This window comes from Salmo salar, chromosome ssa12 (assembly GCF_905237065.1).
Source record: "Salmo salar chromosome ssa12, Ssal_v3.1, whole genome shotgun sequence".
NCBI lineage: Eukaryota > Metazoa > Chordata > Actinopteri > Salmoniformes > Salmonidae > Salmo > Salmo salar.
In genome coordinates this window covers 100,147,100-100,160,413 of record NC_059453.1, presented here as the reverse complement: position 1 = coordinate 100,160,413, position 13,314 = coordinate 100,147,100, and the positions used below count along the sequence as shown (strand labels likewise).

The 13,314-nt window shown below is 49.3% G+C and overlaps 1 protein-coding gene across 1 annotated transcript in view; it reads right to left on the bottom strand.

The window, feature by feature from the left end:
• Nucleotides 1-4,126: 4,126 nt before the first annotated feature.
• acot8 (acyl-CoA thioesterase 8) overlaps nucleotides 4,127-13,314 on the bottom strand; it is a 13,861-nt gene continuing 4,673 nt past the window's right edge. Inside the window, 3 exon segments of the mRNA NM_001173662.1 lie at nucleotides 4,127-5,633; nucleotides 6,187-6,378; nucleotides 9,790-9,947. Coding sequence (NP_001167133.1) covers nucleotides 5,485-5,633; nucleotides 6,187-6,378; nucleotides 9,790-9,947 — 499 coding nt within the window. The 3' untranslated portion in view covers nucleotides 4,127-5,484.

The window sequence follows — 13,314 nt, the reverse complement described above, 5'->3', positions numbered from 1 at the left end:
GTAAGGAACTCCCCTCACCTGGTTGTCTAGGTTACTAATTAGTAAGGAACTCCCCTCACCTGGTTGTCAAGGTCTCAGTAAGGAACTCCCCTCACCTGGTTGTCTAGGTCTCAGTAAGGAACTCCCCTCACCTGGTTGTCTAGGTCTCAGTAAGGAACTCCCCTCACCTGGTTGTCTAGGTCTCAGTAAGGAACTCCCCTCACCTGGTTGTCTAGGTCTCAGTAAGGAACTCCCCTCACCTGGTTGTCTAGGTTACTAATTAGTAAGGAACTCTCCTCACCTGGTTGTCTAGGTCTCAGTAAGGAACTCCCTTCACCTGGTTGTCTAGGTCTCAGTAAGGAACTCCCCTCACCTGGTTGTCTAGGTTACTAATTAGTAAAGAACTCCCCTCACCTGGTTGTCCAGGTCTCAGTAAGGAACTCCCCTCACCTGGTTGTCTAGGTTACCAATTAGTAAGGAACTCTCCTCACCTGGTTGTCAAGGTCTTAATTGAAAGGAAAAAACTAAAACCTGCAGACACTCGTCCCTCCGTGGATTGAGGTCGACACCCCTGATCTACACTGAACAAAAATATGAACCCAACATGTAAAGTGTTGGTCCCATATTTCATGAACTGAAATAAATGTTTCATACGCACAAAAATATGATTTCTCTCAGATTTTGTTTACATCCCTGTTAGTGAGCATTTCTCTTTTACCAAGATAATCCATCCACCTGACAGGTGTGGCATATCAAGAAGCTGATTAAACAGCATGATCATTACACAGGTGCACCTTGTGCTGGGGACAATAAAAGGCCACTCTAAAATGTGCAGTTTTGTCACACAACACAATGGCCACAGATGTGTCACGTTTTGAGGGAGCGTGCAATTAGCATGCTGACTGCAGGAATGTTCACCAGAGCTGTTGCCAGACAATCGAATGTTCATTTCTCTACCATAAACCGCCTCCAACGTAATTTTAAAGAATTTGGCAGCACGTCCAACTGTCCTCACAACAGCAGACCACGTGTTACCATGCCAACCCAGGACCTCCACATCCGGCTTCTTCTCCTGGAGGATCGTCTGAGAGGAGATGGGAGGGTGTTGGGGAGTATTTCTGTCTTTAAGAAAGCCCTTTTGTGTGGAAAAACTCATTCTGATTGTCTGGGCCTGGCTCCCCTGCCCAGTCATGTGAAATCTATAGATTAGGGTCTAATGGATTTATTTCAATTGACTAATTTCCTTTTATGAACTATAACTCAGTAAAATCATTGTTGCATTTATATATTTTTTAAATCATTTAAAAAAAATAGTTTATATTTTTGTTCATTTTACATCCATTCCATCCACACAGAACTTGCTGGAAGATCCAGTTGGAGTGAAAACCTACAGGAGGGTAAAAAAAAACCTGACAACCAGGCTAAAATGTCCTGGTACAGGATCAAGTTCATGATGCCGTTGAGCTTAACAAGGACCCAGGACCAGTGGAAGGTAAATAGCCCCATAACATCACAGATCCACCACCATATTTTACAGTAGGTCTGAGATACTTTTTTGCATGTTTCTGTTAATCAATGCCAAACTCACCACTGGTGTTGCTTGTGGTGGATGAATCAGAATTAGTTGGGTAACATAGATAATTAAGATGTTTTATTAGCATAATATGCTTATGTGAGATACTTGTCATTAGGATGGCGTGCCCTTTGGACTCGTTGACAGTTGTACTCTTCCCTTAGCTAGGGCTCAGTCACTTGGGGCCCAGAGAGGGGAGAAGTCAGAATGAAACATTGTCTTCATATGTGAATGTGTCTTTACCTATTCTTAAACCATGTGAAGGGATGGCGTGATTAATGGGGAACCAATTACCTGTCTCCACAATGTCTGTGCGCAAGTCACTCCCTCCTTTTCTATTGGGGGAAGGTGTATGGCAGTGTCTGGACCATTCTATGTCCTATCTCTAGATTTTGCGCTTATCCTGGGATAGTGTATGACCTTGAGGCTCACTCCCCTCAGTGAGCTTGTCCAGGAGTGGAGTCAAGAGGGGGTTTACTCCAGATGGGAGTATCTAGAGTTGTCAATTGATTTATGCCATTGGATGAGCTAATGGTTCTGTTCTATACCGTACCAGGGAGAGACGGATCCAGTTTGGAGTAGGAGGACCAGACGCTGGTCTGTTCTATACCGTACCAGGGAGAGACGGGTCCAGTTTGGAGTAGGAGGACCAGACGCTGGTCTGTTCTATACCGTACCAGGGAGAGACGGGTCCAGTTTGGAGTAGGAGGACCAGACGCTGGTCTGTTCTATACCGTACCAGGGAGAGACGGGTCCAGTCTGGAGTAGGAGGACCAGACGCTGGTCTGTTCTATACCGTACCAGGGAGAGACGGGTCCAGTTTGGAGTAGGAGGACCAGACACTGGTCTGTTCTATACCGTACCAGGGAGAGACGGGTCCAGTTTGGAGTAGGAGGACCAGACACTGGTCTGTTCTATACCGTACCAGGGAGAGACGGGTCCAGTTTGGAGTAGGAGGACCAGACACTGGTCTGTTCTATACCGTACCAGGGAGAGACGGGTCCAGTTTGGAGTAGGAGGACCAGACACTGGTCTGTTCTATACCGTACCAGGGAGAGACGGGTCCAGTTTGGAGTAGGAGGACCAGACACTGGTCTGTTCTATACCGTACCAGGGAGAGACGGGTCCAGTTTGGAGTAGGAGGACCAGACACTGGTCTATACAATGAAAACTGTTGATACAGCAGTTGTCGCTGTCTGCTATGTTTTATAGATATCTATCATACAGAACTTAACCTTTGTGAACTGTTCCTAAGATCTGTTGTTCGTCATGTACGTTGAGAGGGTGGGTCTTGGGTATAAAAGATCTTTGTACTTTTGTGTAATCACTTTTCAATGGCATCATTGAAGGTCAAGTGCTTTTGCAAAAGCATCTTAATTATTAAAGATGTAGTTAAGTATAACTGACTTGTGTGTGAAGTTTGTAACTCTCCTCATTTGGTAATGCAGAAATTAGCCACCACATGTTTCTGTTAATCAATACCCAACTCACCACTGGTGTTGCTTCTGTTAATCAATACCCAACTCACCACTGGTGTTGCTTCTGTTAATCAATACCAAACTCACCACTGGTGTTGCTTCTGTTAATCAATACCCAACTCACCACTGGTGTTGCTTCTGTTAATCAATACCCAACTCACCACTGGTGTTGCTTCTGTTAATCAATACCAAACTCACCACTGGTGTTGCTTCTGTTAATCAATACCCAACTCACCACTGGTGTTGCTTCTGTTAATCAATACCCAACTCACCACTGGTGTTGCTTCTGTTAATCAATACCCAACTCACCACTGGTGTTGCTTCTGTTAATCAATACCCAACTCACCACTGGTGTTGCTTCTGTTAATCAATACCCAACTCACCACTGGTGTTGCTTCTGTTAATCAATACCCAACTCACCACTGGTGGGCGTGGCCGAAAAGCTTTATTTTCATGCCATCTGACCACAGCACCGCCTGGAGTTTGATAAACGGCATTTTGCACTTGGATTGGAACCGGTGCTGTGATCAGATGACAAGAGAATAGAGCTTTGTGGCCAGGCACACCAGTGGTGGGTTTTACACCCCCAAGCGCTAATCAAAATCTATAAACAAATGGTTAATTGACCACAAAAATCAACATTTGGCAATGATTATAACGCAGTCTCCGGTCTTGAACACCATTGAAAACCTGCGGTTTGGATTGAAGAGAGGATCCATAAGCACAGATGAAGATCCCTCCCAATGTGTTCTCCAATCAGAATGGTCTATTCCTCCATACAGAATCTGATTGGAGAACACGTTGGGAGGGATCTTAGACCATTCCTCCATACAGAATCTGATTGGAGAACACGTTGGGAGGGATCTTAGACCATTCCTCCATACAGAATCTGATTGGAGAACACGTTGGGAGGGATCTTAGACCATTCCTCCATACAGAATCTGATTGGAGAACACGTGTCCTCCAGTCTCATAAAACATGTCAGAAAAAGGCTCAGCATCACTATCCTCACAAGGGAAGGGTGCTGGAGTATTGAAAACAAGGGAAGGGTGCTGGAGTATTGAAAACAAGGGTGCCAATAATTTCAAACCCTATCTTTTTTAGATTTTTTATTACTTGTTAAACAAAATCTCTAGGATAAAAAAAACAATTGACATTTTTTTGCATACAATATAGTTCAATATTTCAATGATTTATTTTATACAGTCTTTGTTGCTCATCTTTATCAAGGGTGTCAATAATTACTGGACCTTCCTGTACATTCATGAAAATATATTAATTGTTCATATTTCAATAATTAATAAGGGAAGCTTATGGAACCACAATGGACACAACAAATAGAAACAACAATTACCAAATGCAATTATAAAATAATTTAAAATGGTAAAATAATTAAATATAAAAGAGTTAATACATATGGAAATCTTTATCTTGATTAGAAAATCTATTCGGTCAGAATCAGCTCATTCTAATCATCACCACATGGTTCACTAGATTGTAGATGCAGAAGTTGTAGGCTGGGGATGAAGGCTGGGGATGAAGGCTGGGGATGAAGGCTGGGGATGAAGGCTGGGGATGAAGGCTGGGGATGAAGGCAGGGGATGAAGGCAGGGGATGAAGGCAGGGGATGAAGGCAGGGGATGAAGGCTGGGGATGAAGGCTGGGGATGAAGGCAGGGGATGAAGGCTGGGGATGAAGGCAGGGGATGAAGGCAGGGGATGAAGGCTGGGGATGAAGGCTGGGGATGAAGGCTGGGGATGAAGGCTAGGGGATGAAGGCTGGGGATGAAGGCTGGGGATGAAGGCTGGGGATGAAGGCAGGGGATGAAGGCTGGGGATGAAGGCTGGGGATGAAGGCTGGGGATGAAGGCTGAACCATTCATCAGCACCCAGCAGGTGATCACTAACACACCGTGGCCACCAGCCGTTCATCAGCACCCAGCAGGTGATCACTAACACACCGTGGCCACCAGCCGTTCATCAACACCCAGCAGGTGATCATTAACACACCGTGGCCACCAGCCATTCATCAACACCCAGCAGGTGATCACTAACACACCGTGGCCACCAGCCGTTCATCAACACCCAGCAGGTGATCACTAACACACCGTGGCCACCAGCCGTTCATCAACACCCAGCAGGTGATCACTAACACACCGTGGCCACCAGCCGTTCATCAGCACCCAGCAGGTGATCACTAACACACCGTGGCCACCAGCCGTTCATCGGCAGGGTGTCTCTCGTTAGACAGGCAGCCCAATTCTGATTTTTTCCCCCCCACTAATTGGTCTTTTGACCAATTATATTAGCTCTGACAAATATATGTGAAGAGATCTGATGTGATTGGTCAAAAGACCAATTGTCGGAAAAGAGATCCTATTTGGGCTGCCTGTGTGAACGCAGCCAGTGTCCTGACTCTACACGGCTTCATCAGCCAATTTAAAGGTTGTCACGGTTATAGCTTGCTCTCGGTCGTCACGGCGTTGGTCGTCACGGCGTTGGTCGTCACGGCCTTGACCCTGAGTACCCCCTCCTGGGCACAGCTGGCAGCCAGCACCCCATCTCTCCTCCACAGACGTCCCTGGACAAGCCCTCTGCTGCCCCCTGGTGGACACACACACACACACACACACACACACACACACACACACACACACACACACACACACACACACACACACACACACACACACACACACAGAGAACCAGTTGGAAGGTGAATGCTGCTGTCCGTAACTTTGCGTGTCCGTGTGCGTGAGTATATGTCTCTCTGTGTGTCCATATCTGTCTCTCTGTGTGTGGGTGGGTGTGTGAGTGAGTGGGTGGGTGTGTGAGTCCAGTGCGTGTGGGTGAGTGGGTGTGTGTGTATGTGTGAGTCCAGTGTGTGTGTGTGTGTGTGTGAGAGTGGGTGGGTGGGTGTGTGAGTCCAGTGCGTGTGGGTGAGTGTGTGTGTGTGTGTGTGTGAGTCCAGTTTGTGTGTGTGTGTGTGTGTGTGTGTGTGTGAGTGAGTCCAGTGTGTGTGTGTGTGTGTGTGAGTCCAGTGTGTGTGTGTGTGTGTGTGTGCGTGCGTGCGTGCGTGCGTGTGTGTGTGTGTGAGTCCAGTGTGTGTGTGTGTGTGTGCGTGCGTGCGTGCGTGTGTGTGTGTGTGTGTCCATACCAGCCCAGGAGCTCTCAGTCTCGTAGAGCATCCATTCGTCTGCCCTGAAGGTGTTGTGGAACCACATGGCGTGATCCAGAGAGGCTAAGAAAGCGGCCCGCTGCCCGGGGAAGGGCAGGAGAGCAGTGTCCAGGAACGAATAGTCTGATACATAGGCTGCCACACAGCAGTGGAGCTTCATATCACCTTTACCTGGAGTAACACACACAGCTTACTGCATCTCCCTCTGGCAGAGGGTTAGAGCAGGGAGGGTTAGAGCAGGGAGGGTTAGAGCAGGGAGGGTTAGAGCAGGGCCGGTTAGAGCAGGGAGGGTTAGAGCAGGGAGGGTTAGAGCAGGGAGGGTTAGAGCAGGGAGGGTTAGAGCAGGGAGGGCTAGAGCAGGGAGGGTTAGAGCAGGGAGGGTTAGAGCAGGGAGGGTTAGAGCAGGGAGGGTTAGAGCAGGGCCGGTTAGAGCAGGGCCGGTTAGAGCAGAGCCGGTTAGAGCAGGGAGGGTTAGAGCAGGGAGGGTTAGAGCAGGGAGGGTTAGAGCAGGGCCGGTTAGAGCAGGGCCGGTTAGAGCAGGGCCGGTTAGAGCAGGGAGGGTTAGAGCAGGGAGGGTTAGAGCAGGGAGGGTTAGAGCAGGGAGGGTTAGAGCAGGGCCGGTTAGAGCAGGGAGGGTTAGAGCAGGGCAGGTTAGAGCAGGGAGGGTTAGAGCAGGGAGGGTTAGAGCAGGGCCGGGTTAGAGCAGGGAGGGTTAGAGCAGGGCCGGTTAGAGCAGGGAGGGTTAGAGCAGGGAGGGTTAGAGCAGGGAGGGTTAGAGCAGAGCCGGTTAGAGCAGGGAGGGTTAGAGCAGGGAGGGTTAGAGCAGGGCCGGTTAGAGCAGAGCCGGTTAGAGCAGGGAGGGTTAGAGCAGGGCCGGTTAGAGCAGAGCCGGTTAGAGCAGGGAGGGTTAGAGCAGGGCCGGTTAGAGCAGGGAGGGTTAGAGCAGGGAGGGTTAGAGCAGGGAGGGTTAGAGCAGGGCCGGTTAGAGCAGGGCCGGTTAGAGCAGGGCCGGTTAGAGCAGAGCCGGTTAGAGCAGGGAGGGTTAGAGCAGGGAGGGTTAGAGCAGGGAGGGTTAGAGCAGGGCCGGTTAGAGCAGGGCCGGTTAGAGCAGAGCCGGTTAGAGCAGGGCCGGTTAGAGCAGGGCCGGTTAGAGCAGGGAGGGTTAGAGCAGGGAGGGTTAGAGCAGGGAGGGTTAGAGCAGGGCCGGTTAGAGCAGGGAGGGTTAGAGCAGGGCCGGTTAGAGCAGGGAGGGTTAGAGCAGGGAGGGTTAGAGCAGGGCCGGTTAGAGCAGGGCCGGTTAGAGCAGGGCCGGTTAGAGCAGAGCCGGTTAGAGCAGGGAGGGTTAGAGCAGGGAGGGTTAGAGCAGGGAGGGTTAGAGCAGGGCCGGTTAGAGCAGGGCCGGTTAGAGCAGAGCCGGTTAGAGCAGGGCCGGTTAGAGCAGGGAGGGTTAGAGCAGGGAGGGTTAGAGCAGGGAGGGTTAGAGCAGGGAGGGTTAGAGCAGGGCCGGTTAGAGCAGGGAGGGTTAGAGCAGGGAGGGTTAGAGCAGTGAGGGTTAGAGCAGGGAGGGTTAGAGCAGGGCGGGTTAGAGCAGGGAGTGTTAGAGCAGGGAGGGTTAGAGCAGGGCCGGTTAGAGCAGGGAGGGTTAGAGCAGGGAGGGTTAGAGCAGGGAGGGTTAGAGCAGGGAGGGTTAGAGCAGGGCCGGTTAGAGCAGGGAGGGTTAGAGCAGAGCCGGTTAGAGCAGGGAGGGTTAGAGCAGGGCTGGTTAGAGCAGGGAGGGTTAGAGCAGGGGCGGGTTAGAGCAGGGAGGGTTAGAGCAGGGCCGGGTTAGAGCAGGGGCCGGTTAGAGCAGGGCCGGTTAGAGCAGGGAGGGTTAGAGCAGGGCCGGTTAGAGCAGGGAGGGTTAGAGCAGGGCCGGGTTAGAGCAGGGCCGGTTAGAGCAGGGCCGGTTAGAGCAGAGCCGGTTAGAGCAGGGAGGGTTAGAGCAGGGAGGGTTAGAGCAGGGAGGGTTAGAGCAGGGCCGGTTAGAGCAGGGCCGGTTAGAGCAGAGCCGGTTAGAGCAGGGCCGGTTAGAGCAGGGAGGGTTAGAGCAGGGAGGGTTAGAGCAGGGAGGGTTAGAGCAGTGAGGGTTAGAGCAGGGCCGGTTAGAGCAGGGAGGGTTAGAGCAGGGAGGGTTAGAGCAGTGAGGGTTAGAGCAGGGAGGGTTAGAGCAGGGAGGGTTAGAGCAGGGAGTGTTAGAGCAGGGAGGGTTAGAGCAGGGCCGGTTAGAGCAGGGAGGGTTAGAGCAGGGAGGGTTAGAGCAGGGAGGGTTAGAGCAGGGAGGGTTAGAGCAGGGCCGGTTAGAGCAGGGAGGGTTAGAGCAGGGAGGGTTAGAGCAGAGCCGGTTAGAGCAGGGAGGGTTAGAGCAGGGCCGGTTAGAGCAGGGAGGGTTAGAGCAGGGAGGGTTAGAGCAGGGAGGGTTAGAGCAGGGCCGGTTAGAGCAGGGCCGGTTAGAGCAGGGCCGGTTAGAGCAGAGCCGGTTAGAGCAGGGAGGGTTAGAGCAGGGAGGGTTAGAGCAGGGAGGGTTAGAGCAGGGCCGGTTAGAGCAGAGCCGGTTAGAGCAGAGCCGGTTAGAGCAGGGCCGGTTAGAGCAGGGAGGGTTAGAGCAGGGAGGGTTAGAGCAGGGAGGGTTAGAGCAGGGCCGGTTAGAGCAGGGAGGGTTAGAGCAGGGAGGGTTAGAGCAGTGAGGGTTAGAGCAGGGAGGGTTAGAGCAGGGAGGGTTAGAGCAGGGCCGGTTAGAGCAGGGAGGGTTAGAGCAGGGAGGGTTAGAGCAGGGCCGGTTAGAGCAGGGAGGGTTAGAGCAGGGCCGGTTAGAGCAGGGCCGGTTAGAGCAGGGAGGGTTAGAGCAGGGAGGGTTAGAGCAGGGAGGGTTAGAGCAGGGCCGGTTAGAGCAGGGAGGGTTAGAGCAGGGCCGGTTAGAGCAGGGAGGGTTAGAGCAGGGAGGGTTAGAGCAGGGAGTGTTAGAGCAGGGAGGGTTAGAGCAGGGAGGGTTAGAGCAGGGAGTGTTAGAGCAGGGAGGGTTAGAGCAGGGGCCGGTTAGAGCAGGGAGGGTTAGAGCAGGGAGGGTTAGAGCAGGGAGGGTTAGAGCAGGGAGGGTTAGAGCAGGGAGGGTTAGAGCAGGGCCGGTTAGAGCAGGGAGGGTTAGAGCAGGGAGGGTTAGAGCAGGGAGGGTTAGAGCAGGGAGGGTTAGAGCAGGGCCGGTTAGAGCAGGGAGGGTTAGAGCAGGGAGGATTAGAGCAGGGAGGGTTAGAGCAGGGAGGGTTAGAGCAGGGAGGGTTAGAGCAGGGAGGGTTAGAGCAGGGAGGGTTAGAGCAGGGCCGGTTAGAGCAGGGCCGGTTAGAGCAGGACTGCCCAACTCTCTTCCTGCTGAGCTACCCTCCTGTAGATTCACTCCAACCCTAATTTGAATAATTAGCTGCTTAATTAGCTGCTTCTAATACCTGAACCAGGTATTAGGGTTGGACCGAAAACTACAGGACTGTAGATCTCCAGGACGAGGGAAGGGCAGCCCTGCGTTAAGAGTCATACACAGACTCTGTATCTTACCGATGTAGCCTCGAGCGCGCACCCAGTACAGCTTCTTGGGATCCATGGCAACGCCGCGGTAGAAGTCTGGAGGATTGACAGGTTTAATCTCTATGGGAACCTCGTCAGCTAGCAGCTTGTTCAGGCCCTGCTTGGCTTTCTCAGCCAAGTTTGGCTTACTGAAACACACACACACACACACACACACACACACACACAGGATCAGTTCGGAGTGGACCCTTGGCATTGCTAAGCCATGTCCTACCGACTGAGTTACACCGAAACCAGAACCATCGTAAATAACCAACCAACTCAGCTGTTAATTATTGCCATGCATTATAGGGAAATAATGCACACTTCAGAATGCCATCGAAGCCAATCAGAAACTAATACTCAACAATTCCATGGTCAGGAATTATAAAAAAGTGTCGGGTCGCTCCACAGTGAGCAGGTCTTCAGGAGGGCAGTGTATTAACAGTAGTATAAAAACGTTATAACAGTGTTATAAGGCGTTACAGTATGTGTTATAACAAATCTAATTGTATCGGTCGCATACACATACAGTATTTAGCAGATGCTATTGTGGGTGTATGCTTGTGTTCCTAGCTCCAACAGTGCGGTAATATCTAACAATTCACAACAATACACACACAACCTAAAAGTCAAATAATGGAATTAAGAAATATATAAATATTAGGACGAGCGATGTCGGAGTATGTACTGTCTGTTTGTCTACATGTACAGAACCAGTCAAAAGTTTGAGCACCTACTCATTCAAGAGTTTCTTTATTTATACTATTTTCTACATTCTAGAATAATAGTGAAGACATCAAAACTATGAAATAACACATATGGAATCATGTAGTAACCAAAAAAAGTATTTTATATTTGAGATTCTTCAAAGTAGCCACCCTTTGCCTTGATGATAGCTTTGCACAATCTTGGTATTCTCTCAACCAGCTTCACCTGGAATGCTTTTCCAACAGTCTTGAAGGAGTTCTCACTTATGCTGAGCACTTGTTGGCTGCTTCTCCTTCACTCTGCGGTCCACCTCATCCAAAACCATCTCAATTGGGTTGAGGTCGGGTGATTGTGGAGGCCAGGTCATCTGATGCAGCACTCCATCACTCTCCTTCTTGGTCAAATAGCCCTTACACAGCCTGGAGGTGTGTTGGGTCACTGTCCAGTTGAAAAACATATGATAGTCCCACTAAGCCCAAATCAGATGGGATGGCGTATCGCTGCAAAATGCTGTGGTAGCCATGCTGGTTAAGTGTGCCTTGAATTCTAAATAAATCACAAACAGTGTCACCAGCAAAGCACCCCCACACCGTCACACCTCTTCCGCCATGCTTCACGGTGGGAACCACAAATGCAGAGATCATCCGTTCACCTATTCTGAGTCTCACAAAGACACGCCGTTTGGAAACAAAAATCTCAAATTTGGACTCATTGTGGTTCTTGGACCAAGCAAGTCCCTTGTTATTGGTGTCCTTTAGTAGTGGTTTCTTTGCAGAAATTCCATGAAGGCCTGATTCACGCAGTCTCCTCTGAACAGTTGATGTTGAGATGTGTCTGTAACTTGAACATACTTGGGCTGCATTTTCTGAGGCTGGTAACTCTACTGAACTTATCCTCTGCAGCAGAGGTAACTCTGGGTCTTCCTTTCCTGTGGAGGTCCTCATGAGAGCCAGTTTCATCATAGCGCTTGATGGTTTTTGCGACTGCACTTGAAGAAACTTTCAAAGTTCTTGACATTTTCCGGATTGACTGACCTTCATGTCTTAAAGTAATGATGGACTGTCGTTTCTCTTTGCTTATTTGAGCTGTTCTTGCCATAATATGGACTTGGTCTTTTAAAAAAAATAGCCTCAGTGGGGTTTGAAAACAGTGCCCCTTGTGTTCAGTGCCGGTATTACCGAATATCCCAGCATGGCACAAGGTCGGTATGAAGGTATGACAATCTGGGTATCGCACAAGCCTAGTTCAAAGACATTCGCAGTTCATCCATTGAAGCCACTCCTATAATTCTGTGGACATTATTCAGATAATGCATGTCATAAAATGCCCAGTGCTTCAAGGCAAGCTTCCTCTATTCTCTCTCGCTCCTCACCCTCAATTTCAGTTGCATCTTGGGCCCTACATTGTGTGACAGTACAGCGTGCATGTTATATATATATATATATATACAGTACAGCGTGCATGTTATATATATATACAGTACAGCGTGCATGTTATATAGATATACAGTACAGCGTGCATGTTATATAGATATACAGTACAGCGTGCATGTTATATAGATATACAGTACAGCGTGCATGTTATATAGATATACAGTACAGCGTGCATGTTATATAGATATACAGTACAGCGTGCATGTTATATAGATATATACAGTACAGCGTGCATGTTATATAGATATATACAGTACAGCGTGCATGTTATATAGATATACAGTACAGCGTGCATGTTATATATATATATATAGAGTACAGCGTGCATGTTTGTCTTTCATTATGATTAAACCATGCTGTTACTGCAAAATACAAATTAGCTCTTAAAGACTTTCCTATACAGATTAAAATCGCTTACAAGCTCCACAGTAAGCCGCACTGATTGGTGAAGTAATTTAATGTTGAGCTAAATAAAAATAAAATATACTATATATATATATATATATATATATATATATATATATATATATATACACTGCTCAAAAAAATAAAGGGAACACTTAAACAACACAATGTAACTCCTACCATGCTTTAATCTTATTAAATACTTTTTTCTTTACATAGTTGAATGTGCTGACAACAAAATCACACAAAAATAATCAATGGAAATCCAATTTATCAACCCATGGAGGTCTGGATTTGGAGTCACACTCAAAATGAAAGTGGAAAACCACACTACAGGCTGATCCAACTTTGATGTAATGTCCTTAAAACAAGTCAAAATGAGGCTCAGTCGTGTGTGTGGCCTCCACGTGCCTGTATGACCTCCCTACAACGCCTGGGCATGCTCCTGATGAGGTGGCGGATGGTCTCCTGAGGGATCTCCTCCCAGACCTGGACTAAAGCATCCGCCAACTCCTGGACAGTCTGTGGTGCAACGTGGCGTTGGTGGATGGAGCGAGACATGATGTCCCAGATGTGCTCAATTGGATTCAGGTCTGGGGAACGGGCGGGCCAGTCCATAGCATCAATGCCTTCCTCTTGCAGGAACTGCTGACACACTCCAGCCACATGAGGTCTAGCATTGTCTTGCATTAGGAGGAACCCAGGGCCAACCACACCAGCATATGGTCTCACAAGAGGTCTGAGGATCTCATCTCGGTACCTAATGGCAGTCAGGCTACCTCTGGCGAGCACATGGAGGGCTGTGCGGCCCCCCAAAGAAATGCCACCCCACACCATGACTGACCCACCGCCAAACCGGTCATGCTGGAGGATGTTGCAGGCAGGAGAACGTACTCCACGGCGTCTCCAGACTGTCACGTCTGTCATGTGCTCAGTGTGAACCTGCTTTCATCTGTGAAGAGCACAG